This window comes from Petaurus breviceps, unplaced genomic scaffold (assembly GCF_028583685.1).
Source record: "Petaurus breviceps papuanus isolate PSGF00001 unplaced genomic scaffold, PetGlider_PUasm1.0 90779, whole genome shotgun sequence".
NCBI lineage: Eukaryota > Metazoa > Chordata > Mammalia > Diprotodontia > Petauridae > Petaurus > Petaurus breviceps.
Genome location: NW_027187344.1, coordinates 10,068,967 through 10,096,700, shown reverse-complemented (window position 1 = coordinate 10,096,700; position 27,734 = coordinate 10,068,967). Strand labels below are relative to the sequence as shown.

General features: G+C 39.3%; 1 protein-coding gene across 1 annotated transcript in view; it reads left to right on the top strand.

Annotated features, from left to right (window-relative positions):
* Positions 1–27,734, top strand: part of NUP188 (nucleoporin 188) — a 44,128-nt gene that overhangs the window by 7,326 nt on the left and 9,068 nt on the right. Inside the window, exons 5-29 of the mRNA XM_069069419.1 lie at positions 201–281; positions 1,007–1,051; positions 2,423–2,515; positions 2,654–2,773; positions 3,919–4,130; positions 9,733–9,847; positions 10,666–10,866; positions 12,057–12,146; positions 12,638–12,703; positions 13,630–13,749; positions 18,453–18,579; positions 19,186–19,338; positions 19,504–19,630; positions 19,959–20,046; positions 20,137–20,213; positions 20,923–21,037; positions 21,515–21,635; positions 21,836–21,902; positions 22,349–22,477; positions 23,365–23,504; positions 24,136–24,242; positions 25,510–25,716; positions 25,844–26,013; positions 26,820–26,889; positions 27,352–27,419. Of these exons, the coding sequence (XP_068925520.1) occupies positions 201–281; positions 1,007–1,051; positions 2,423–2,515; positions 2,654–2,773; positions 3,919–4,130; positions 9,733–9,847; positions 10,666–10,866; positions 12,057–12,146; positions 12,638–12,703; positions 13,630–13,749; positions 18,453–18,579; positions 19,186–19,338; positions 19,504–19,630; positions 19,959–20,046; positions 20,137–20,213; positions 20,923–21,037; positions 21,515–21,635; positions 21,836–21,902; positions 22,349–22,477; positions 23,365–23,504; positions 24,136–24,242; positions 25,510–25,716; positions 25,844–26,013; positions 26,820–26,889; positions 27,352–27,419 (2,909 nt within the window). The remainder of the gene's footprint in view (positions 1–200; positions 282–1,006; positions 1,052–2,422; positions 2,516–2,653; positions 2,774–3,918; positions 4,131–9,732; positions 9,848–10,665; positions 10,867–12,056; positions 12,147–12,637; positions 12,704–13,629; positions 13,750–18,452; positions 18,580–19,185; positions 19,339–19,503; positions 19,631–19,958; positions 20,047–20,136; positions 20,214–20,922; positions 21,038–21,514; positions 21,636–21,835; positions 21,903–22,348; positions 22,478–23,364; positions 23,505–24,135; positions 24,243–25,509; positions 25,717–25,843; positions 26,014–26,819; positions 26,890–27,351; positions 27,420–27,734) is intronic.

Sequence of the window (27,734 nt, the reverse complement as noted above, 5' to 3'; positions counted from 1 at the left end):
ACCTCGTTTTCCTGACACCATGTCTAGTGGTCTTGCCCACTGTGCTTCCAAAAGGAGAAAATAATTGTAAAATGCTTAGCACAGTGCCAGGTGCATAGTAAGTGTTATTTAAATGTTATTGTTGTTGTTAAATTTTTTTTGTGGTTTCTTTGATGAAATGACTATTCTCTACACGTTGTTGTATATTATCTTTGTTTTAGGGCCTTGATGAAGAGCAGAGTGTGCAGTTACTTCAATGTTACCTTCAAGAGGACTATAGGGGGACCCGGGACTCACTAAAGGTTTGTAGTTGTGTCCATTTCTAACCTTTTGTTATCTCTTTGTTTCTGACAGTCTTCACTAAAGTTCTTCTCTAATGCCTTATTGTATAATGGAGGTGATCCTGGGTAATTAGAGTCTATATTAGTGGTTTACAAGTTGTGGTAGGTCCTGCAAAGGATTCGAATATGGCCCAGTGATGATGGCCTGCATGTCTGTTGTCTGAGGACTAACCTAAGTTCAGAGACTCATTGCCAGTTGCCTACAGGGTGATGAATTTTTAGCTGCAGCAATCCTTGAAAACTATCTACTCAATTATAGAGATATTGCAGTCTCATCAGGTATAGTACCCACAACAACAGTGGTGGTAACCATAACTACGTAACTAGATTGATTAGAAAACTGGCAGCAGTTGTGTTCAATGTCAGACACTAGTAGTTGCAGATAATGGAAGGAACCTAATTTAAATAATTCTAAGGAAACACTTTAAGCTTTCAGAGATGCTATAATATCTCAAACTAAGATTGGTTTCTTGGACTTTAAGGTCTGGAAGACCAAAGGTTGGTGAGACAAATGGAGTATACTTTTAGGTATTTGAGGATAAAAAGATGTTCTCTAGAGTTTCTAAGATGACGATTTAAAAAGTTATTTTTAAGAAATAAAGTTATCCTCAATGTCTGGCATTGCTTTTGGTACTATTTGATAACTGCCAATAAGATTACTTATTTCATGTTCATTTCTTTTATAGACAGTACTGCAAGATGAGAGACAGAGCCAGGCTCTGATCCTGAAGGTCAGTAGTGGTAACTGTTTAGTAAAATTGACTGTCATAGCCTTTAGTTTGATCACCCTCAACATTTTAGATTCCTGCCATTTCCTGAACCCTACTTTACTATTAGTGAAGGGATGGGCTCTTTGTTAAGGAGTCTGCTAACTCATCTGAGAAATAAGAGAACTTTTAAAAATGGGTGTTTTTGGAAGAGGAGTCTTTCCAGTGGAGGTGAGAGCATGCTTATGGATCTGAGGGAGTTGGACTGATTGAACTCTAAAGTTCCTTTCAGCTCTAAATTTATGATCCCTAGTTTGTTTACAGTTTCTCTCTAGTCATAAGTCCATCAGAATAATTTTCATTTCTTTAGTCTTTCCTTCCTTCTTCCTCTCCCACTTCTTTTTTTTTTTTTTAAGCAATTGGGGTTTAAATAATTTGCTTAAGGTTACACGGCCATTTTTTTTGTGTGAGTGTTAAGTTTCTGGGGCTGGAACCGATCCTGGGTCTCCCAACTCCAGGGCCGATCCCGGGTCTCCCAACTCCAGGGCTGGCGCTCTCTCCCACTTCTTACCCAGCCCTCCAGCAACATCTTTGCTCTCAAAAAACTTTCCCTTTAAATTGGGATTTGACTATATAACTCTGAAGTAGTTTCCTACTAGGTAGCTTATGAGAAAGTTACACCTAGGAATTTGCTTCCAGTTGGATAAGCTAAACATCCACGTTATCTTTTGATGGCCATCATGGGCTCTGCTGCCTTTCTGTCTTTTCATGTTTGCTTAAATTTTCTATATTTGAGAGCTGATACCAAAGACTTTATTTGGAACATGTCTATATTTTTAATCATTTTCTCACCTATTGACTTTTTTTTTTTTAAGCAATCGGGGTTAAGTAACTTGCTCAAGGTTACACGGCCAGTTATTTCTGGGTGTGGTGCTGAGTGTCTGAGCCTGGGATTTGATCTCCAGGTCACCCCGACACTGGAGCCGGTGCTCTTACTAGCTGAGCCACCTGGCCGCCCCCTATTGACTTATTTTAATTTTTTTTTTTTACTCAACTTTTTTTCCCTTGTTGGTTCTTGGGCTTCTGCACCTATACTTGCATAATTATAGTAATTTCTAAGTTTGTAACCACAACTGTAATCAGCAATAAATATTTTAAAAATATTTTTGATAACTTTTATGTTTATATCCTGTACCTTTCAGCATATTTCTACTCTCCTTTCTCCCCATCCCTTATAAAATTGAGTAAAAAGAGAAAAAAGAGCAATTGAGCCTTCCTAACCTACACACTGAAAAAATCTGGCATTTTAATCAGTGAACAGCAAACATTAATGAGTGCCTGCTAAGTTTACAGCATCGTTCTAGGTGTTAATAGAGATGCCTTTGGCCTTTCCAGATTGCGGATTATTACTATGAAGAAAGGACCTGTATTCTACGTTGTGTCTTGCATTTACTTACTTATTTCCAAGATGAGAGGCATCCCTACAGGGTAAATATTTCCTGGTTTCATGACTCTTCATGACATTGTTCAAACTGTTGTAGCTAATATACTGTACATCATCTGTGGTCATACACATTTGAATATTTCTTACTGTAGTTACATATCATTGTATTGTAATTTTTTTAGGTTGAGTACTCTGAATGTGTTGATAAGTTGGAAAAGGAGCTGGTCACAAAATACCGGCAACAGTTTGAGGAGCTCTACAAAACAGAGGCACCAACATGGGAAACACATGGAAATCTCATGGTATGCTAGTATTAATGCCTTTTCTAGTTTTTAACAGTTGTGTGCCTTTTTTTCCCCATAGGGCACTAAATTGTATTCTAAATTAATTTGTTTAGAAGATGTATGTAGGGGCAGCTAGGTGGTGCAGTGAGTAAAGTGCCGGCCCCAGAGTCAGGAGGACCTGAGTTTGGTTCTGGCCTTAGACACTTAACACCCACACAAAAAAACTAGCCGTGCAGGGCGGCCAGGTAGCACAGCTAGTAAGAGCACCAGCTCCAGTGTCAGGATGACCTGTGGATCTAATCCGGGCTCAGACACTTAATACCCACCCAGAAACACCTGGCCGTGTAACCTTGAGCAAGTTACTTAACCCCAATTGCTTAGGGGCAGCCAGGTGGTTCAGCAAGTAAGAGCACCCATTCCAGTGTTGGGATGACCTGGAGATCAAATCTGGGCTCTGATACTCAGTACCACACCCAGAAATAACTGGCCATGTAACCTTGAGCAAGTTACTTAACCCTGATTGCTTTAAAAAAAAAACTAGCCATGTAACCTCGGGCAAGTTACTTAACCCCAATTGCCCTCCAAAAGGCAAAAAAAAAGATGTATGTAGCTGCTCTCCTCTAAAAAGTTATTGGTGTTATGTTGTTCAAAGCAGACATGAGACATATGTTGTCATTAACAAGGAAATACTTAATTTTGCATAACACTTTTACCTAATATTATTCATCCTGATAAAAAAAATAATTATTTCCCTCACCTCCTGAAAAGTAACTAGTGGAACTATGAGCCTAAGTGTTCAACTTCCTCATTGTCCTTACTGATTATCTCACTACTCTGTAAAGCATGTCATTTCTGATTGCAAGGAGTTTTAAAGGATACTATAATAGAAGACCAGTTATATCAATGGACTGTGAATATCTTTAAGACAATAACTTGGTTTAATTGTAGTCCTGCAATACAAACTTTGTATACCACTTGAATTCATTTATCTTCTTAAATATCTCCTTATATGTAAACTCCTTGAGGTCCCATTTCATTTTTGTTTTTATAACCTCAGTGCTGTGCACTGAGTAGTCCATCAGAATAGTAGTAAATATTGAGTTGAAGTCCTGTTCCTTTTCTAAATCTCTCCTTTTGATCTTCTTTCTCATTTGGTTATATAGACTGAACGCCAAGTGTCCCGATGGTTTGTTCAGTGCCTGCGGGAGCAGTCAATGCTGCTGGAAATAATTTTCCTTTATTATGCCTACTTTGAGATGGTTCCTAGTGATTTGCTGCTATTAACTAAGATGTTCAAAGCCCAAGGGTTTGGTTGTAGGCAGACCAACAGACATTTGGTGGATGAGAGCATGGATCCTTTTGTGGATCGGATTGGGTAAGTGTCTGAATTAGAATGACATTGATCATTTCAGCATACAAGGTTTCGATTCTTTGTCTACAAGTTTAAAACACTTAACAGACACATTTAGTTACTCTTGTTTTCTTAGGAGAGAATGAAAGAATGGATATACTCCTCATTTGGTTGTTAGGGGAACAGATGAGTGAATTGTCATGTATAAGACTGTGCAATGAGTTAGAACTAGGAGATGTGTGGTCTGGAACTTTGAATAGCAATAATAATGTACCATCCTTCATTTGAAAAATGGCATCATTCATTTAGTTTATAGGGCAGGTACTTTGAGTTCTTTCCTTAGGAGTAAGGATTGATTTATACTGAAAAAATTTTCTCCTTCATCTGTACCTCCTAACCTAATCTCACACCTGTGAGATGAGATGGCAGTTCTGGATTAAGGATGCAATCTGGGTGTGAGGCATACTCATTACTGGATCATACAGAACTTGAACCCATGATCATGGTGCTCTAATCAATCTAGTTATCATAGGTTCCACATGGAATACATTTCATGGCAGCTCTGCTGTTAAAATAGAAATGTTGATGCTCTATCTGGTTACCAGATCAGTAGTGTTAGAAATGGTATGTCTGGTGGAAAGAAGGAGTTTCATTTGATTTTGTTATTTGTGAGATTACAGAACAAATGGGCCTAAGAGGGAGTTCTTAGGATTATAGTTGTAGAGCTAAAAGGGACCTTATAAACTGGATATCTAATCATTCCTCTAATTTTACAAATGAGAAACTAAAGCCAAGAGAGGTTAAGTAAATTGGTCAAGATCACACAGTTATTAATAAATGGCAGAATTCGGATTTGAACCCAGGGCCTTTGACTTGAAACCAACATATTTTTTTGCTGTTCCAAACTGAACTGATATATAGGATAAATAAGGATATAGTAGGAGGCATTCGGTTACCCTTCATAAATTTGTTACCTGGCCGAGATGAACCCAGATTTTCAGGAACAGAAAGAACTCTTGGTTATGACTGCTGGATCTTCAATAATATTTGAAAGATAGTAGAATGACAAAGATACAGCAAGTTTGAAGAAGGGTAAAGTTCAAGTTTTCAAAGAAAAGAAGAGAATAGACTTAGCAAACTATAAGTCAATGAATTTGATTTAGATTCCTAGGAAAAGTCTAGAATGGCTCATTAAAGAGACAGTTGATGAACGTTTAGAAAGGATAATGTCTAGAAAACCATTCAGAGAACTGAATGGCTTCATCAAGTACAAGTCATGTCAGACTAACCTTTTCAATTTTCAGTTTTGACAATTACTAAACTGGTAAATGAAGGGAATGTTATAGATATCAGTTACCATTTTAGAAAGGATTTTGATGGGTTAAGTAGTTCATATTCTTCCTGTAGAGGAGATGGATTGATATGGCCTAGACGATGATATAATTAGCTGGATCTAGAACTGGGTTACTGGTCTCTCCTAGATGGGTCCTCAGTGGTTACATGTCAGGTGGCAGATCATCTCTAGGATCTGTTCTTAGTTTTGTGCTAGTTGATGTTTTTGTCAGTGACTTGGAAAAAGGCATAAATAACATGCTCACAAATTTGCAGGTGACATTTAGCTGACAGGGATAATTATACATTGGATTGATGAATCAGAATCCAAAAAGATTTTCCCAAGCTAAAGCATTGGGCTAAATCTTATATGAAATGGGATAATATGACAGTCTTACCCTTGGGTATTAAAAAAAAAAGCTTTTGCCTTAAGTATGAGATGGGGGTGGTGATGGAGTTTTGCAGGTTTTTTAATTGAAAGGGTTTAGTGAACTTCAGGCTCTACTTTCCCTTCCTCACTGTTTGTCCATTTAAGTTGTTGGATATTGTTTCCACCTTGCTCAGCAAGCCCATTGTCAAGGAAAGTGAGTCAGCAAGATGATGGTGGTAACTAAGAAAGTCAGTGCAATCTTGGACTTCATTAACAGATATAAATTCCAGGAATAAGCTGATAGTCTCTCTGGGCTCTCCACTTATAAGACTATATCTGGAGTTTTGTATTCATTTCTATGCTTCACAGTTTAAGAAGACCTTGAGTAGAAAAGGAAGGCTTAATCATTTTGACATAGAAGTATTGATGGTGAAAGGCCTTGAGTCCATGCTATATGAAGATTGGTTGAAGAAATCAGGGATGTTTAGCCTGGAGAAGAGAAGACTTGGGGGAATCTGAAAGTTCTGTTCAAATGGAAGAAAGGCATGCTAGGAAAAGGTTGGGAAGGAGGAAAGTTTAGACTTGTTCTCTTTGGCTTTAGAAGGTAGGATGATCTGCACAGTTAGATGTTGCAGAGACTTTCCGGCAGTTTGAGCCGTCCAGAGTGGAATGGATTTCTCCTCTTTGGAGCCCTTTTGGTTGAGGCTTGGTGACCACATGTTCAGTCTGTGCTCCCTTTTGGATACAGCTTGGAAGAAGTTGTTTCCAACTCTCAGTAATTCTGTGCTTATGGGAACCTCGGGGGAGTACTCTTGTCACGTTGGCTGAGTGCTAGCACAAGCAACATTGGTGGCAAAGGGCAAATTCTAAAATACCCAAATACTTTTTAATGTTCTTTATTTAATACATTTGTCTCTAGGTCTTTTTTTTTCCTAAGTTTTGCTATTTTAAAAAAATCACTGTTAATTCCTTAAATCTACAGTGTTACTTAAATATCATAATAATATCACTGTCCATGACCTCATCTTTCCCTCCAGTATAATTTTTCTTTATAAAAATAACAATAATAGCATTTATATAGAACTTTGAGGTTTGCAAAGCATATTATCTCGTTTGATCCTCACAGTAACCCTGATCAGTAGATGCTATTGTTATCCCTATTTTGCAGATGAGGAAATTGAGGCTTCGAGAGGTTAAGTGATCTCCTCAGGGTCACACAGCTTTTAAGTATCTGGGGAGTATGTGAATTTAATTATGCCTGACTCCCAAGTCTAGCACTTTATTGACTGTTCCACCTCCCTGCCTAGCTGACTTGTAATAGTTAAGTATATCAAAGTAAGTCAAAGTGTTATCTATGTTTGAAAATTTATACCTCATTTCACACTTCTGGTCCACAATCTCTCTGTTAAGCAACAGGAAGTACAGATCCAAAAGAATGAAGAAATAGAAGACAATGTAAAATATCTCATTGAAAAAGCAACTGACTTGGAAAATAGATCCAGGAGAGATAATTTAAAAATTATTGGACTACCTGAAAGCCATGCTCAAAAAAAGAGCCTAGACATCATCTTTCAAGAAAAACTGCCTTGATATTCTAGACCCAGAGGGTAAAATGAAATTGAAAGAATCCCCTGATCATCTCTGGAAAAAGATCCCAAAAAGAAAAGTCCTAGGAATATTATAACCAAATTCCAGAGTTCCTAGGTCAAGGAGAAAATATTACAAGCAGTCAGGAAGAAACAATATGAGTATTGTGGAAACACAGTCAGGATAACACAAGATCTAGCAGCTTCTACATTAAGGGATTGAAGGGCTTAGAATATGATATTCTGGAGATCAAAGGAGCTGGGATTAAAACCAAGAATTACCTACCCAGCAAAATTGAGTATAATACTTCAGGGGAAAATATGAATATTTAGTGAAATAGAGGACTTGATGAAAAGACCAGAACTGAACAAAAAATTTGACTTTCAAATGCAGGAATCAAGAGAAGCATGAAAAGATAAAATAGGAAAGAGAAATCATAAGAGACTTATTAAAGTTGAACTGTTTATATTCCTACATGGAAAGATGATATTTGTAACTCGTGGGACTTTTCTCAGTATTAGGATAATTAAAGGGAATATATATGTGCGTGTGTGTATGTATGTATATATGTATATACATATGTGTGTATATGTATACATAGAGGGCACAAGGTGAGTTGAATATGAAGGGATGATATCTAAAAAATAAAATTAAGAGGTGAGAGAGGAATATATTGGGAGAAGGAGAAAGGGAGAGATAGAATAGGGTAAATTATCTCACGTAAAAGAGGCAAGAGAAAGCTGTTACAGTGGAGAAGAGCAGAGAGGTGAAAGGGAATGAATCAGCCTTACTCTTGTTAGATTTGGCTTAAGGAGGAAATAACATACACACTCAACTGGGTATCTTACCCTATAGGAAAGTAGGGGGGAAGGGGATAAGAGGGGGGAATCATAGAAGGGAGGGCAGATTGATTGGGGGAGAGGGTAGTCAGAAGCAAACACTTTTGAAAAGGGACAAGGTCAAAGGAGAAAATAGAATAAATGGGGAACAGGATAGGATGGAGGGAAACATAGTTAATCTTTCACAATATGACTACTGTGGAAATGTTTGGTATAATTACACGTGTATTATGTATTTTGAATTGCTTGTCTCAGTGAGGGTGGGTGAGGTGGGAAGAAGGGAGAGAATTTGGAACTCAAAGTTTTAAAAACAATTGGTAAAATAATGTTTTTACATGCAACCTGGAAATAAGATATATAGACAATGGGTATAGAAATCCATGTTGCCCCACAAGAAAGGAAGGGGGAAGGGGGAGTAGCAGCAAGCACCCTAGTATACCCAGGATGACTGCTAGGATGACAAAGAACACAGGTTCTTTGATCTGCTTTTCTAAAGGAAAGCAACTCAAAAGGGGTTAACAGTCTTACTTTAATCAAACATATATCATTTGCTTAGTTCGGCGGGAATAAAATCAGCACCCTGAACTTCAGAAATTACAAGCAGACAAAAAATACAGAGAAAATAGCACAATTCAATAGACCAACAGACAGGGCTTCTAGCAGAGAGAAGCACCAACATCTGGGTTTTCAAAGTCGTGGGGCTCAGTGGCTGCCCAGAGTCTTATCTGGCCAAACCATGCAACTCTTCTCACAAGTGAGCCCCAAAGCAAAACCTCACGTCATTGTATATATAGCCTTCTCCAGGGTCAGAAGACTTCATAACCTTTGTGACCCACTGCCTAATTACAGAGTAACAAAACAAGCCTCCCCTAAGCAAGCTTTTCTTGTTGGGCTCCAAGTGAGGCCCATTAAGGGACAGGGAAGATCTTCAGATTCCCTTACCGTTATGGGGGGGAGAGGGGAAAGGGGGAGAATAGAAGAGAGGGCAGACTGGGAGAAAGGGTAATCTGTATGCTTGCCATCTTGGGGTGGGGGGTAGAGGAGAGATGGGGACAAAATTTGAAACTCAACATCTTGTGGAAATGAATGTTAAAAACTAAAGGGGCAGCTAGGTGGCACAATGAATAGAACACCAGCCCTGGAGTCAGGAGGACCTGAGTTCAAATTTGGCCTCAGACACTTAACACTTACTAGCTGTGTGACCTTGGGCAAGTCACTTAATCCCAATTGTCCTGCCCTCCCCCCTGTAAAAAAAAAAACAACCAAAAAAACTAAAAAAAAAAAGAAGCAGGAAGTGTATTTCATTCTTGGTGTTTTCTGGAGCTCCTTTTTTTCCTCTTGGCTTTGTACTGTCCAGAGAATCTTTGATTTCTTATGTTTTATTACATCTTTTTTTAGGTGAAAATGATAGTATACTGTGAAATTCATTGCATCCTACATTATTCTCTAGTCTGCTATAGAATCTCACATATGACCACTTGATACTCTTTCTTTCTAGCTACTTCAGTGCCCTTATCCTGGTGGAGGGAATGGATATTGACTCATTACATAAATGTGCTTTGGATGATAGAACAGAGCTCCATCAGTTTGCCCAGGATGGGCTCATATGTCAGGTAAACTTTGGATTTGGTTGTAATTGAAGATCTCTTTGGGAGTATTGTTAACACTCTGGATATGACCATCTTTGACAGGTTAGTTAGTTGATCAAATTGATTCCCCTGAATATATGCACATTATAATATAGATTAAACAAAACATAATTTATTTCCCAATATAGGATTTATCCTCAGGATTTCCTACCAATGTAGATCAGCAACTGTTCTGCACCTTGTAGTCTTAGAAAATTGCCTGGGGCTCTGAGAAGTTAAATGACTTGCCCAAGGTCATACAACCAATATGTATCAGAAGCTGGACTTGAACCCAGGTATACCTGACTCCAAGCCTGGCTCTTTATCTACTATACCACATTGCCTCTTTGATCATTCAATTTCCATGAAGGATTGATTTTCTTTACCCTTCTCTCCCATCCACATTTTCTCATACAAAAGATTATGAATCACAAGATAAGGGTGATCCATATTTTGAAGGATAATTGATCAAATTTTGAGGGCTTTGTTTGTTATCTTTCCTGAAAATGGAAAAATCTACTGGTGAGGGTAGGATTTTCCAAATGAATTTATCTCTTTCCCTCTTGATTCTTTTATTAACACAATTTGTGATCTAAATGAGCCTCATTGTGGCCGTGATGATTATTACTAAGATACTCTTGTGATGGTAGCAAGCAATATTTAGGAGAAATCAAATAAGTGTCTCTCTTGCCTTGTGTTAGGATTCTTCTGGTATCCCAAAGCTGTGATTGGTATCAACATCTACTAAGGTCTTTGTCATTCCTGTTTCATTTATAGTAGCTATTTTCTTTTTCCTTTAACAGAATATGGACCACCTGATGCTGACCTTAGGGGACATCCCTCATCATGCCCCTGTGCTCTTAGCTTGGGCTTTACTCCGTCACACCTTAAATCCAGAAGAAACAAGCAGCGTCATCAGGAGGATGGGCAGCACAGCCATCCAGCTCAATGTTTTTCAATACCTGACACGGCTGCTCCGATCACTAGCCAGTGGAGGAAATAATGTGAGTCTTCCCTGAGCATTTGGGAGTGAGGAATGGGCAGAGAACAGAACAGATCTTTAAAGATTAACCTGATCTTTATTCCTGGTCAGAATGGTGGTGAAATATTTTCTACTTGGATTCAATTTCAGATAAAGAAAGAAAGTTTCTTGAAACCTATTGATATACTTGATTTATGTGACATCATTTACCCTTGGCCTAGTAAGGTAGAAAATCAGCTAAATAGTTCCATTATTGTGACACCAGCAGTATTGGGTTAATTTCTTAGAAACACTAATAGTTTTTTCTCAGGGATATGGGAGTGAGGCCTGTCTATGCTTTCTCTCAACAGAGCAGTGTAGTATAGTAGAAAGAACATTCAATTTGATTGTGCTGTAGTGGGCATGTCACTTAACTAAACTATCTGAGCCTCAGGCAACTCTCTTAAGACTTACCTATTGGGGCGGCCAGGTGGCACAGTGAATAAGAGCTCTGGCCCTAGCGTCGGGAGACCCAGGATCTGTTCTGGCCTGATACTTGGCACCCACACAAAATAACTGGCTGTGTAACCTTGAGCAAGTTACTTAACCCCAATTGCTTAAAAAAAAAAAAAGACTTACCTATTAAGTTACTGTGATAGAATAGAGATCTGTACTAGTCAAGGGAAAACCCACTTCAAGACTTGGGTCTCAATTGCTAACAGTGACTAATTCTGTGATGGTAGACAGGCCATTTAACCTTCATGAAATTTAGTTTCCTTGTCTCTTAAACATGAGTTAAAGCATTTTATGGCCATGCATGACTTCATATATAAAATGGATATCACATTTACTGTCTTCTCGATGGGGAGTTGGAGGAAGGGAGAGATGTGGAACTGAAAATAAAAATTAAAAAAAAAAACTTGCATTACTTGAGAAAGCAAAATGTAAATGTTTTCTAAATATAAGTAGCTATTAGCATGTTAGTCTTCTTCCTTCCATGAATTTTGGTAATCTCAAGGTTGTTCCTTCACAGGTTTTTTAAAAAATTGTATATTTTTCCCTTGACCTTTCTGATGCTTGGACATTTTTGCCTTTAGTTAAGAAAGTTAACCAGATTTCAAATTCTTTTCTCCATTAAGTACCCAAATAAACTGAAGTAGGGTTGGTCTGAATTTGGGGCTGGGGCTGGGGAAGAGCTAGTCTTGTTCCTCATAGATTGCTTTGGTTTTACAGTGTACTACCAGTACAGCTTGCATGTGCGTCTATGGACTACTTTCTTTTGTTCTCACCTCATTGGAATTACACACATTAGGCAATCAGCAAGTAAGTGTTGGAATTTTCTGTATCCTTTGAATGAAAACTACTGAAGCTACTTATCAGTGAAATGACCTTTCAAGAATAATAACTTTGTGTACACCTGATATCTGTTCTTGTCAGTATTATGCTGTTTTGGACATTACATTTTTTATTTGTCAAACCAGTTTGAAGTTCAAAAGACAAGAAAACTATCATTCTAGATTTTGGGTGTTCCTTCCTTGTATCTTCATGACCCATGAGGGTAGGAATCTGTTTTCGAACATAGTAAAGCATAAATATGAGACAACTGAAAAACTCTTTGAGTTTCCAAAAAAAAAAAAAAGGAATAGAATAAATTTTATGTGTCTTGCTCATATTTATAGATCATACAGAAAAATTTTTATGTTTAAATGGCAGAAAGTTTTTTGTTTCTGGTTTATCATGATGCAGTAAGAAAAGACAGACCAGAAAGAAATTACCAACCCAGGTCAATTTATTTTCTCTCTTTCCCTTTAAAGGATGTCATTGACACAGCATGTGAAGTTCTAGCAGACCCTTCTCTTCCAGAACTCTTCTGGGGAACAGTAAGTATAGGGGTCTCAGGTGATCTTTCCATTTCTGCTGCAGAATTCTTTAGATGGAAAGGGGTTTCTAATATTGAATCACTAATACCTCTCCCTGTTGGAAGCTTGTCTTGTTACCAGCTTCCCCATATGCCTTTTTTAAAGCCCTATTGATGGAGTTCAAGAAGACTAGTAGTAGTGCATCTGAATTCTCATGAAAGTATTACAGCTGTTGGGGTGCACGTTTGGCTTCTGAGAGCATGATTACCTGCCAACACTGTTCTTAGTATTAATAGAAGCTTCTAATACCAAAGCTAAACCTAGTGGTAAAATACTTCCTTGTATCTTATGGTCTAGTTGATTTGCTAAATTTCATTGAGTCTACATATTTCAACTTAACCCCACCCATGGATAGTGCTTTTGCACAGATTCAAAATATTCTAGGAAAAACTAGTATTAAATGATAATATTTAGGCTGAGGGTCTGCCAGGTGGAGATTTGCAGTTCATTTTTGGTAGATAAGATGTAAATATTAACGGTTATATTTTTTTAAGAAAAAGATATATGTGTCAAGGATGGTCATCATATCTTTTTTCCCATAGAAAGAGGTATTTTTGGTTACATAATATGTATTATGTAAACTGTGTGTGTGTGTGTGCACGTGTGCACGCGTGGCAGTCACTTATTACCCCTTACACAGTAAATCTAGTCATGTAGTAACTCTTGTTGTGATAAATAATGTTTTGCTGTAGTCATTTCAGAAGTTAATGTTGAGGAGAGAATAATTTCTTTCATTGGTAAAGATGTTATGTTTTGGGTGCTAGAGAATCTATAGAAAATATGTTGTTGCTTTAATAATGATATTTACTTGCTTTAATAAGGGGGAAAATTATGCTTTGATTTGTTGAAAGTGAGAAATTAATTATTTTATTTCCTTTCTCTCCTAGGAACCAACTTCTGGGCTAGGAATCATCCTGGACAGTGTGTGTGGGATGTTCCCCCATCTCCTCTCTCCTCTTTTGCAGTTGCTTAGAGCCCTTGTGTCAGGAAAATCTACAGCCAAAAAGGTATGTAGTACAGTCAGGTACTTATGAAAAGTAAGAGTTATTTGTACAAGACTTTATATAAATATCCCATCAATAAATCCTTCATCCAAAATTCGATTTCTGTTGTCCCATTGGGAAAACTAAGGAAGTAACCTTTAGAATTTGCATGCCCTAGTCCTTTGCCCAATTCAGCAAACATTTATTGAGTGCTTTCTCAATGCAAAGCATTATACTAGTTGTTGGACATAAAAAAATTAAATATGACAGCCTCTTCCCTCAAGTATCCTGTGTGGAGTTAAGGAGTAGGAGATAGTGTTTTGTTGTATAACATGTGCACAGATTAGGGAATGATGTATTTGGGGAACAGGTATTGTATGAAATAGGGAGTGATGAGAGTAAAGGAGAGAGCCAGATAAAATGCTTTAGTAAAACTTGAGGGAGGATGTGCACATGTCAGGGATCAGGGAAGGGCTGCATGGGAAAGATGGCACCTGAGCTAAGTTTTGAAAGAAGGGAAGGCTTCTGAAATGTGGAGGTAGGGATGCCACTCTCATCTTGAATATGGGACAGCCTGTGCCAGTACATGGTGAGAAGGCAGCATGTTATGTTCAGGGAAAAGGTAGTAATCCAGTTCGGCTGGAACATAGAGTAAAGAAAGGGGAATAATCTGAAATGAAGCTGAAAAAGAAGATTCAAATGATGTGTGGCAGTATAAAGAGATTGTTTTTATCTTAAGAGAGAATAGGGAACCTCTGAAGATTTTTGAGCGAGAGTGATAAGTTTTGACCTATACCTTAGGGAAGTTATTTGGAAACTTGTATGATGGATGTTTTGAATAGGGTAAAGGCTGAAGGTAGGGTGATCAATTAGAAAGCTGTCTAGGATAGTCCAGGCACTCTAGAGGGGATGAGATCCTGAACAAGACTAGTGACAGTATGAGTGAATAAAAGGAAGTAGATACAAAAGGGAGACTTGACAGGACTTGGCAACTGCTTTAATGTGAGAATGTCAGTCAATAAACATTTTTTACCCTTTTTATCTATTCATTTACCTGTTTATGTACTTATTTTGTACCTTTATCTTTAAAATTTTTCAGTTTCATATTCTTTCTCCCCTTCTACCCCTTCCCCACATATTGAGAAGACAAGCAGTGATATCAGTTATATGTGTGAAATCATGAAAAACATATTTTCCTGTTAGCCATTCAACAAACATTTATAAAGAACTTGCTCTATTCTAAGCACTGTGCTAAATGGGGATACAAAGAAAGGTAGGGCTCTGGCTTTTTTTTTCCCCTTCTTTTTGAAAGGGGAAAGGCCTGGCAATCAGGGTTAAGTGACTTGCCCAAGATCACACAGCTAGTAAGTAAAGTGTCTGAGGCTGGATTTGAACTCAGGTCCTCCTGATTCCAAGACTGGTGCTCTATTCATTGCACCACCTAGCCCTCCCCTCTACCCGGTCATTATTTTCAAGGTGCTCATATTCTAATGGGCGAGAAAACATTCAGATAACTTACATACCTAGAAGATAAACATGTACATAGAAGGGGATCTTAGAGGGAAGGGACTAGAGGTAGAGGGGAGGGTGAGGGAAGACTTCCTGTAAAAGAAGGAATTTGAACTGAGTCTTAAGGAAAGCCAGGAGGAAGTGAAAAGGAAAAGTATTCTAAAAATAAGAAACAGTCACTATAAATGCATGGAGTTAGCAGGTTGGGGTCATAGGTGAAGAGTAGCAAGGTATCTGGTATAGCTGCATCTTAGTGTATATGAGAGGAAGAAAATGTAAGAAGACTGGAAAGGGATGAAGGGGACAGGTTGTGTCATACTTTAACTGCCAAACAGGATTTTGGAGTTGTGTTTGTGAGAAAGAGAGATTTGTGATTTAGGAAGGTTTGGGCAGCTAAGCGTACTAAGGACTGGAGTGAAGATGGGCTTTGAAACAAGGGGGGCAGAGGTAATATATCGGTACCTGTTCTAGGTTAGTAACTGTGAGTGTAGAGAAAGAGTCATTTAAAGACATGTTGCAAAAGTAAAAATGATGGGATTTGACAACAGTGTGGGATGAGAGCTATCAAGGAGTCAAGGATAATACCAAGGTCATTAGCCTTGGTCACCAGGAAAATGGTAGTACCCTTAACAGGAACATTGAAATAGGGAAAAAGAGAGGGTTTTGAGGGAAAGGTAACGAATTCTGTTTTGGACATGTTGAGTTTGACATGGCTGCAGGACATCCAATTTGATATGTCCAAGAAATAGTTGTTGCTACAGAGCTATAGCTCAGGAGAGAGAATATATAGATAAATCCAAATATATAGATCCAGAGATCATCTGAATAGCAATGATGGTTGAACCCATAGGAACTGATAGAATCACCAAGTGAAATAGTAGAGAGAAAAAAGTAAAAGGGGCCAAGGTGAGATCTTTGAGAGATGTCTATGGTTAGAGGGCACAATGTGGATAAAGATGCAGCAAAAGAGGGGCAGCTAGGTGGTACAGTGAATAGAGCACCAACCCTGGAGCCAGGAGGACCTGAGTTCAAATTCGGCCTCAGACACTTGACACTTAGTAGCTGTGTGACCTTGGGCAAGTCACTTAACCCCTGTTGCCTTGCCTTACTCTCTCCAAAAAAAAAAAAAGATCCAGCAAAGGGGAATAAGAAGCAGGTAGATAGGAGACCTGTGAAAGAGGATTGTCACAGAAACCCAGAGAGAGTAGAGTATCCAGGAGGAGGGGGTGTTTGACAGTGTCACAGGGTACAGAGAGGTCAGGGAAGATGAAGATTTGAGATTTGAAAGATGATTGGTAACTTTGAAGAGAGCAGTTTAAGTTGAGTGATGAAGTCAGGAGCCAGATTGCATAGTTTAAATGTGTGAGAGGATAGAAAGTGGAAGTTCCTAGCGTATGTGATTTTCTCAAAGATTTTTGTTGAGGAGAGGAGGAAAGATATACAATAATAGGTAATAGAGAAGGTTGGATCAAGTGAGAGTTTTTTAAGAATGAGGGAGACATGAGTGTGTTTGTAGACAAAGGAGAAGGAGCCAGTATATATGGAAAGATCAAATCTTGGTGAGAGATGATTGTGGGAGCAAGAGAAGATGGGATAGCATGGGATTAGTGGTCCCATGTAGAGGGGTTTGCCTTGACAAGGAGAAACACCACTTCTTGATGCAAGACAAGGGTGAAGGAGGAGATAATGACAGAAGATGTCTGAATGATGAGATAAGAGGAAGAGAGAATAGGGAGCTTTTGGTGAATGGTCTCAGTTTTTTTGGGTGAAATATGAGGTAAGGGTCTCAGCTGAAAATATGGAGGGAGGGAGTGCAAAAGGAGGTATGAAGAGGGATTAAAAGGCTTGAAATTACCAGTGTGGAGAATGGGATAATGATTAGGGAGATATAAAAGATTACCTTGCTGCAGTGCTCAGTTGAGCTTATGTAGAATAGATCTGTAGCAAATGTAATCATTATGGTTCTCTGATTTTTCTCTAATTCTTTTCAGCATCTGAATAGGAATTAAAGATGGCGATGGTCCTGGTAATCCAAAGTTGGTTGGACAAAGCAAGAAATGTGAATGTAACTGATAGTGTAGAGTTTAACAATTCACTAAAGGTTTGAGATAGGGAAGGGAGGACAGTACAAGAGAGTGCAGAATTTCCAGTGCAGGGGTGGCCAGGTAGCACAGCGAGTAAGAGCACCGGCTCCAGTGTAGGGATGACCTGGGGATCAAATCCGGCCTCAGATACTTAGCACCACACCCAGAAATAACTGGCCGTGTAACCTTTAGCAAGTTACTTAACCCCGATTGCTTAAAAATAAATTTCCAGTGCAAGAGTGATGCCCTGGAAAAGAAGTGAGGGGTGAAGGGGTTAGTGGGTCACAGTGAGGACAAAGAACAGAGTTAGGGATTATAAGATAGAGGGAGAATCTTCAAATAAAAGTGGATAAAAAGTCTGTGAGCTAGGCAGTGACCTCATTGAGGAAAACAGTTGAATATTGTTGGGGTTCAATAGAAAACTGTCACCAAGATCCTAATTGGGGGATAGTTTTGGATAGCACGGTCCTTAAAGAGGGAAGAGATTGCTGAGTGGTGGTGGTAGAGGGGCAATTTGTAAGTCACAGTGGGGAGCAAGGAATATTTTTACTCCTCTGCCAGAAGCCTTTGGATCAGAGGGTTTGAGTGAAAATGAAGAGAGGAGACTTAAATTTTGATCCTGAGTTATTGGGAGCATGGTCTGCAAGACTAAATACTCTTCTTATTTCTGGCTCTGCCTTATCTTTAGTGCTTCTATTGATCTCCAGTTATTTCACACAATCAATGATTCTTAATCTAAGTTCATACTTAATTCATCTTTCATCTCCTTTAGCACCTAGCACAAGACTTTGCACATAGTTTGTGTTCTGTAATCTTTTCTAAATATTGAATACATGTATTAAATACCTGCTATATCCAGGCACAATCCAGGCACAGGCAGGATACAAAGAAGTTGAAAACAGATTTTGCTTGTAATAAACTTGCAATCTAGTTGGCAACATGATATAAAGGATATGTAACTACCAAATGAGTGGTACAAATGATAAATACTATAATTATTCAGAAGGTAGCAAAATAGCTATGGGTTATGGTGTTGACTAGTCTGATTAGAAAATCAAAAGTGGAATTAGACAGTCTTCTTTGCTTGACCATCAGGTGGTTGCAGATGACCAGGGTTTCCATCTCTGTCTGCAGGTATATAGTTTCCTGGATAAAATGTCTTTCTACAACGAGCTTTATAAACATAGGCCCCATGATGTGATCTCACATGAAGATGGGACCCTCTGGCGGAGGCAGACACCGAAACTCCTTTACCCTCTTGGTAAGAAAAAAGCAGAGCTCATTTTTTTAACTTAATAAGATGCTTTTGAATGTATGGAATGGTTAGTAGTTCTTAATTAATTTTACAATGACCTCTAAATAGGTACCTTCTTTATAATTTATGTTTATTTAATGGAGAAGTACATTTTAAAAGGACTTCTTTAGAGAGCCCTGAACTCTTTCAGAGGAAGTTGGGAAGAGTAATTCTCCCAGATTAGTAGAGAGTGTTTTAGAGAAGTAGTGTGGGATTAGGAGGAAAAGTGGTGGACTTGAAGTCACAAGACCTAGGGTTCAAGTGCTAACTTTATGACTTAACATCCGGGCAAACCTTTTGTAAAGTTGTACAGCTGTAAAATGGGGATAATATATTTGCATGTAGCTTCCTAATGAGGAAACTTCCTGTTATTGTGAGGAAAGCACTTTGTAATCTGTCAACCATTCTGTAAATATGATCTTTTACTAGTATTAAAATATAGTGATAGGAATGCTAAAGCGTAAGATAAAAAGGTAAATGGAATACAGTTACGCTCAGAATAATGGTGATAATAAAGGAATTTTCTTGCTTTTGAGATCACAGGAATGAGCTTGGTTTGTCTTCCTTCTGTAGGGGGTCAGACCAATCTCCGTATACCTCAGGGCACAGTGGGTCAGGTAATGCTGGATGACCGGGCTTACCTAGTACGCTGGGAATACTCCTACAGCAGTTGGACTCTGTTCACTTGTGAGATTGAAATGCTCCTGCATGTTGTATCAACAGCAGGTAAGAACAACTTGGAAATCAGTCATAGTGGGAAAGGGAAGTGGATAAACAGAAAGGTATAATTTGGGACTATCAAGGGACTGTCTTGCTGATTTGCTTTACATAGGCTTGATCAGTGATCCAAAAGGAGTTAGTTTCAAGTCTACAAACTACCTTTCCCCTCAGATGTGATTCAGCACTGCCAGCGGGTCAAACCTATCATTGACCTGGTTCACAAAGTCATCAGCACTGATTTGTCCATAGCTGACTGTCTCCTGCCAATCACATCACGCATCTACATGTTACTGCAGAGGTAAGTTGCTGATGGGTAGTCGCCCAGTTATAGGAAAACACTTGCAGTGGAATTTCCCTGCTGTTAGTAATTATTCTCAGACATGTTAGTTTCTAGGAACTAGGATAACACATCCATTGGTCCAAAGCCAGTTTGCTCAGTGGGTGGCTTTTGTATAGTAACTCTTCTTCCAGTAGGGGACTTTCCTGTTTATCTAGACTCACCGAGAAGAGAATCTTGGAAGGAGAGAGTTGGAATAATATTTGTCATGGAACAAATTGTATTACTCCTTTTATTGAGTGTAGTACTTACAGGAAATATCAGGTCCTGATTTTCTTTCCTCACCTAGGTTAACAACTGTGATCTCTCCTCCTGTGGATGTCATTGCTTCCTGTGTCAATTGTTTGACTGTATTAGCTGCCCGGAATCCAGCTAAGGTGAGATTCCATTTTCCCAGTACCAAAAGAATATGGAACATGCCTAGATGGGCAAAAAGTAAATATTTAACTTTTTTTTCCCCTTCATAGGTCTGGACCGATCTTCGCCACACAGGGTTTCTGCCATTTGTAGCCCATCCAGTTTCCAATATGAGTCAAATGATTAGGTGAGCCAGCTTTTAGCTGGGGGGAAATCTGTTAGAGACTTAGAGCATCCTCACTAATTAAAATAAGTGAATAATTCCACTTTACCTACCTGCTTCTACTTGCCCATTCAGCTCCCTTTTTTGAAGCAGGAGGTGACAAGGAAAGAAAGGCTGGTGGGGGGTGGTTAGGGGAGGCTGCTCACTTGTGGCTTCTCTCCCACTGAAAAGCATTACTGTGGGTCATCAGACTCAGAGAAGGACATGTTTGTCACTTGGCAGCACCAAATGTAGGTATGTGGGTGTTGGCTTTCTAGCCTAGAGAACCCATAGATCCTGGTCCAGACATTTGACCCACTGTTCTTTCTCAAAATGCAAACTGGCCATATCATTGTTCCTGTTCCTCAGGAATTTCAGTGAGCCCAGCAGCCCCCAATTCATAGAACAGTAGGATCCACCCCTATCTGATCATTCTTCCTTAAAAACAAAATAAGCATGTTTTCACTGCACATTTTTAGACATGGAGGTGTATCCTTTTCTGAAAATCCTGTTGAATGGAATATATTTTATGTAAGTCCACTAAGCATAAATTAGGCCATTTTGTCAGTTTCTCACAACTGTCTTACACTTAGGATTCCTGTGAGGTAATTGGAGTGCTCTGTGAAGAGTTTGTTGCTACCTTGGGAATGAGGGTATTTCTTTTGGATTTCATGCTGCCTCTCTCCTTTACTAGTGCCGAGGGAATGAATGCAGGGGGCTATGGAAACCTCTTGATGAATAGTGAGCAGCCACAAGGTGAATATGGAGTTACCATTGCCTTTTTGCGCTTAATCACCACTCTTGTCAAGGTAAGTTCTCATCAGTTCTGATTCTGAAGCATTTACCCTACAAGGTGCCATTGTCCTTGAATTATGTTTGGTATTGGCAGTACAAGGAGTTTAAACTGTAAGCTCTCTCTTGTGTAAATGTGTTTCCCCAAAATGTTCATGGGAGAAATTGTATATCCTTAATGCTGAAAATAACTTCTTTTCTTCCCTGATTTGGTGTCTGCCTCCTCCCTAATGCCATTTGCTTCTTTGATACTTGTTGGTTAAGTGCTCATGCCTCTTGAGTTGTTTTCCCAGATTAATAAGGGCCTCGTGTGAACTGTTCATTTGACTTAAGAACTCAACAAGTATAATTTCCTCTTATCATCCTCTGGCTTCCTGCTTTTGTACTAATGCAAAGGCATTGCCTCGATTCCATTTGAAATTTGACCCTGGCAATTTATTCTGCAGTAATTGGAAGGCTTCATATGATAGATCTCATAATATGGTTTCCTATAGGGGCAGCTTGGTAGCACCCAGAGCCAAGGGCTGGCCCCTTGCATCATGTTTGTACTGAAGGAGATGCTTCCCAGCTATCATAAGTGGCGTTACAATGCCCATGGAGTGAGAGAACAAATTGGTAAGGACATTCCTGAAAGGGAACATGTGGGATTTTGAGGGCTCAGCATAAGTGTGATTACTATTTCTCTGACAGTTTTCCTCCTCTGTGGTATGTTAACTCGCACAGCATAAGATTGTATAACATAGTTCTCTGGAGTATACTCCCCGTCATCCTGAAATCAGGAAGACTTAGTTTTTTCCTTTTCTTCCTGAATCCAGGCTGTCTGATCCTTGAGCTGATCCATGCAATTCTGAATCTCTGCCATGAGTCCGATGTTCACAGCAGGTGAGATGGGGAAGAGCTGATGGGGTTTCAAAGAGTAGATACTATTCCTTGTGCCAGCAGCCACTCTAGTAAGCCTGTGAAGAAAAGTAAAAACCTAATGGGTAAAGCTAGCATACCTTCTTTCCTGAAGGAACGGTAGAGTGTGTGTGTTGCCTGGGCTCCATGTCACTAGAGTGGAGAAGCTTTCTGTAGTAAATTTCCCTGCAAATTTAAGAGTAATTTGGTGTTCCTTGTATGCTGTCTACATTTGGAGATAAAAGCACAAAACAGTGAAGACCAAGTCAGATTGATTGTTAACTCTGATACCTAGAAAAGGCCTCATCTCTCTCTCATTCACCTGTATCTTGAGTCTAGCAAGTTCAGTTTTCCTAACCTTGCCCTTACTGTCCAAAAATGTACTTGATGGCTTTTTAGGGACTTAAGAGAACCCTTCTTTTGTTTTCTAGCCATTCTCCGAGTCTACAGTCTCTGTGCATCTGCAGCCTGGCCAACACTGAAGCTGGCCAAGCAGTCATCAACATCATGGGCATTGGTGTAGACACCATCGACATGGTGATGGCAGCTCAGCCCAGGTGGTAAGTCCTATTTTCTTACCAGCAGGACAGGAGAAGTTTTCAGGTCCTTATCAAATGAGAGTTTAAGCAATAATGGTTTCCCTTGGGGTTAAATGGAGATATTAGCCTCTGTGCAAACAAACTGCATCCTTTTCCCTATCATTCTGTGTTATACCCATATAGACAGATACTGTATATCTGTTCGCCAAAAGAAAAAAGTTTTCTCTGTGTCAGTTGTACTGTCATTACTGATCCCATATCTCTCAGCTACCCTAATTTAAATAGCCCTAGAATATTGTCTACTAGAAGACTTTCCCCTTTCTCTTTTTTTCTTCCTTCATTTCTTTCTTTCCTGTCTATTTTTTAAATAATCATTTTGAGTTCCACATTCTCTCCCTCTCTCTTTCAATTTTATCCTACCCATTGAGAAGGCACACAGTATGATACCCATTAAACTGGTGTAGGTTTCCCCTTCTGCCTTCCTATTATATAGCTTAATGGCAGCTTATATTGGGTTTTTATGAACTATGCTGGGATTCTGCTACAAGCTATAATCATACTGTTCTTAATCAAAACTGCTTGTGCATACAGTATAGTTCTCTAGGTGGAGTTATTTGATTGTGTGTGTGGCAGCAGGTGGTATGCTATTGTATGATTATAGTTTGCCTCTAGACTGGCATGTAGCTGATAGTAATAATTCATATTTATTTAACATTATAAAGTTTGCAAAATACGTTACATTCATTATATTTGAGCTAAGGGAGTTAACTGCATCATTCTTAAGTTTGGGCTGGGGTGTCTGCCAGAAATTAATAGCAATCTTAGATTACTGTCAGACTCTTAATTTGAAAGATCACATAAGAATGAGCATGGACTGAATCAACTTTGGTTTCCATTTGACCTTCCAGTGATGGGGCAGAAGGCCAGGGGCAAGGCCAGCTACTTATCAAGACAGTGAAACTGGCATTCTCAGTGACCAACAATGTCATTAGACTGAAACCCCCTTCCAATGTGGTATCTCCCCTGGAACAGGCACTCACTCAGCATGGTAAGTACCTCCCTTATGGCCAGCAGCATGTCCCTACACAGTGTAGAATTTTATACAGGGATTGAGAAGCAAACATTTCCTAATAGGTTCCATGTTGAGACATCCAGTTCTTCAGCTACCACTTGTGGAAGTTTTGTGGTGGTCTGGCTAAGCACTGAATTAAGAGATCAGTTCTAATGCTTGTCTTGTAATTAACTTATTCTTATGATCATGGGCAAGTCTTGACCTCAGTTTCCTTATCTGTACAACAAGAAAGCTAAGAAATAATTTCTTTGGTTCCTTCTAGCTCTAAAATCCTTTCAGTCTATGTAACAACATCTTCTCTTTGCAGGTTTATCATTCTAATTATTATCTGTTGATTCAGTGGAAGCTTTTCTCTGACCCAGTGGAAGACATCATTCAACATATAGTTCTCTTATGTAATATGGGATTATCCAGTATCTTAATTGCATATCTTTATCCACTTAAAACTAGCAAAAGATAGAACAGTGTTGCTTCCTTGGGTCACTATGGCACTTACATATTTTAGAATAGTCCACTGTATATTTTGACCATTTTTGAGTAGCCTTCTCTCTGTAAGGCCATGGATCAGGCAACTTTGATATCTTCCTTTTTCCTTGTGTTTTTCTAGGTGCCCATGGGAACAACCTTATTGCTGTTTTGGCCAAATACATCTATCACAAACATGACCCTGCCTTGCCACGACTTGCCATCCAGCTACTGAAACGCTTGGCAACGGTATGACCCTCTTTACAAGCTGGAGTCTTGGAAACTATGATTTTTCTTTCAGCTTGGCACTCTTTGAAACTTTACCTGAGGGAAAATAACTGTTAATGGAGATGGTGAAGTTTGTGCTGTTTGTAAATTGAATTTCTCTGAATATACCTTTCCTTTTACTGTAGTTTTTTTTTAACACAAGCATAGCATTTATTATATATGCTTTCTTGAAATGAAAATTTTTTGCTATACATTTTGAATCCTCTCTTACATTCTACTGTGTACAGAGCGACGCTTTTTTTTTATCATTTCTTATTTTGTATTTCAATATTTAAGTTTATAATTTAAAAAGTGACTAAAAATTTTTCATATACCTATAGACAGCTTTGATCCTCCTCTGAAAACTGCTAGTTCTTAACTTCTGATCATTTATTAATTGAAGAATGACAAGAAGGATATAGTAAAAATCATACCGGGGCAGCTGGGTGGTGCAGTGAATAGAGCACTAGCCCTGGAAGCAGGAGAACTTGAGTTCAAATCTGGCCTCAGACAGTGTCTACATAATATCTCTTGGATGTGAAATCAAAATGTTACTTCCTGAAGTAATGAGGGACTCTGGATGAGACTGGTGATTATAAAACATGATATAGAAGCTTAGATTTTTCTCATGATCAGTGACACTGTCATCTAGAACAAGAACATCTTGAGGTTCCTTTGGTGGAGGGCCAATCATGATGAATTTCCAAGAATGTAATCAACAGTAAGGACTCGAACTTTGTAGAGCTACTTTTTCCAGTTTGTGTATGGTTTGGAGGATGTATTGTTAGCCCATTATAGGGCTCCTTTTCCCCATGCTGCAGCTGCTGTTTCCAAAAACTCCACCCAGAAATTGCCTTTGTGGAGGCCGGCTTTGACCGTGCACTCGGCTCCCCCTGACTTCCTCGGGCTCTGGAAATAATTTTCCAGCTTCTTCTCCAGTCCAGAGCAACTCTCTGACACACCAACCCAGTAAGGAGTACTGTAGGCAGCGCCGCCAGTGGCTATCAAGGCAGGGTCAGGAATGGTGAGCTGAGGAGCCATAGCTGCTACTTTGGGCTCTGCAAGGAGTAACTGGCAGTAGAAAGATCAGAGGCAAGGGTACAGTCAGCCTACTGTAATTTTCTTTTGTGGTTTTCTTGAATGTATCCTTTTCCCCTTTTTGCTCCTCCAAACAGATGGCCCTCCTTGGGCCTCATTAGGAGAACATTTTGCCACATTGGCAGAGCAATAGTCCTTGGTGTTCCTGTAGGTTGCCCCGATGTCCGTGTATGCCTGCCTTGGCAGTGATGCAGCTGCTATCCGGGATGCTTTTCTGACCAGGCTGCAGAGCAAGATTGAGGACATGCGCATCAAGGTCATGATCCTAGAGTTTCTTACTGTTGCCGTGGAGACCCAGCCTGGCCTCATTGAGCTCTTTCTGAACCTTGAAGTGAAGGATGGAAATGATGGCTCCAAGGTGACTGTCCTCTTCTCTTTGAATGAATCTGTGCTGGCTGCTGGAACTAGGAGGGGTTCTCTGCAGAAAACCAGCCCTTTGCTCAATTGTGGTGTCAGGCACCAATTGACTTCCTTTTCTTTTCTAGGAATTCAGTCTTGGAGAATGGAGCTGTCTCCAGGTGGTTCTAGAGTTAATTGATTCAAAACAACAAGATAGATACTGGTGTCCACCCCTGCTGCATCGTGCTGCAATAGCTTTTCTACATGCCCTGTGGCAGGACCGCCGAGACAGTGCCATGCTGGTTCTCAGGACCAAGTGAGTATTTTCTTCACTGCCCACCAGCAGGGGTCATCCCTGCTCTTAACTCAACTTGCTTTGTCCTCTAGCTTTTGGTTTAATTCCATCAATATTTATTGTACTTGTACAATATTTATTGTATTTGTACAAACAAACAAGGTTAAATTTTGAGTTGGTTTTGCTCCAAGGAAATATGTTAAGTCCCATAGCAATGCAGGATGAATTGAAATGGCCCTATTGGCCTGGGGAGTTGTAGCAGTGACCACCACGGGACTCTACAGTTCCTCAGTCCATTTTCTCCTTTTAGGAGTTGTTAAAAACTAGTGCTAGGTGGTACTGTGTCAGGCCTGAAGTTAGGAAAATTTTTTCTGAGTTCAAATCTGACCTCAGACACTTAATAGCTGTGTGACCCTGACCAAGTCACTTACCTGTTTTTGCCTCAGTTTTCTCATCTGTAAAATGAGCTGGAGAAGGGAATGGCAAACTACTGCAGTATCTATGCCAAGAAAACCTCAAATGGGGTCATGGAGAGTCAGACATGATTGAAATGACTGAACAACAAATAAAGTATGAGAGAGATGTAGTGGTTTGTAGTTTTATGAATCCACTTGTGTAGAGTATAATCAGTGTATCCTTAAGAAAACAAACCTTCCTAGACATGGGAGCCGTTAAAAATTGTATAGAAGCTACTTATTGACTTGTGAGTCAAGTCTCACGATTTGGGATAATGGAATAAAGGAGGAACCACTGAGGACAGTGGGATCAGGGTTAGTTCAGAAACTGGTGTTGAAAAACCAACACATTGACCATGTGTCCTTTTTTAGACCAAAGTTTTGGGAGAACTTGACCAGCCCGCTATTTGGGACCCTTTCTCCTCCCTCAGAAACATCTGAGGTAAGTTGGGTGAGATGGTAAATGAAGGTGACAAAAATTTGGGAGAGAAAGGCTGGGTTTTGAGAGAGTAGAATGGAAACAGATGCCTCCCCTATTTCCTCAAAGGGCTTGAGTCAGATTCATGAAATCCTAGGCATTTCTCCTCTTTTAAATAACACTTTTACCTTTTTTTTTTTGAAGCCTTGTCCTGGGAAAAGGCTGTTGAATTCTTGATTCTCCACATATATAATGGATGACTCTATCCAGTTCATGTCAGCTGCTTTGGAGACATTACTACCTTGAGGTCTTGCCTCTTGCAAGTCATTTGCTAATTTTAGTTTGGGAATCTCTCTGTCCCATTAGAAACCAAATGAATTTTGTCTGTGTTTGCTTTCTGCTTTATGTTTAAAGACTAGATATGGAATACTAAGATGCAGGTTTCTTTGTATAATTGGTACATTCTTTGCTTTTTTCCCTTCTTAGCCCAGTGTCCTGGAGACCTGTGCCTTAATTATGAAGATCATTTGTTTGGAGATATACTATGTAGTTAAGTGAGTCTTTTTCCCTCTTAAGGTTTTATTTAAAGGCTTGGGTGGAGAAAGTTTTTTAAATTGTCCTTTCCATGAAGGAGATGTAGTGTTAAAACAGGCAAATGAAGGGATGGTTTGGATTGTTAACATTCTAGAGAGATAGTACTGTGTTTCCCTGATAATAAGACCTATCCCGAAAATAAGCCCTCCCCTTACTGTGTAAGATTCCTCTAAAATAAGCCCTCCCCCGAAAATAAGCCCTATTGAGATTGCTACTGTAGTGAAGGTGATCCCCTGCGCTACACGCTACATTACGGTACCCTCTGTATGCACCGT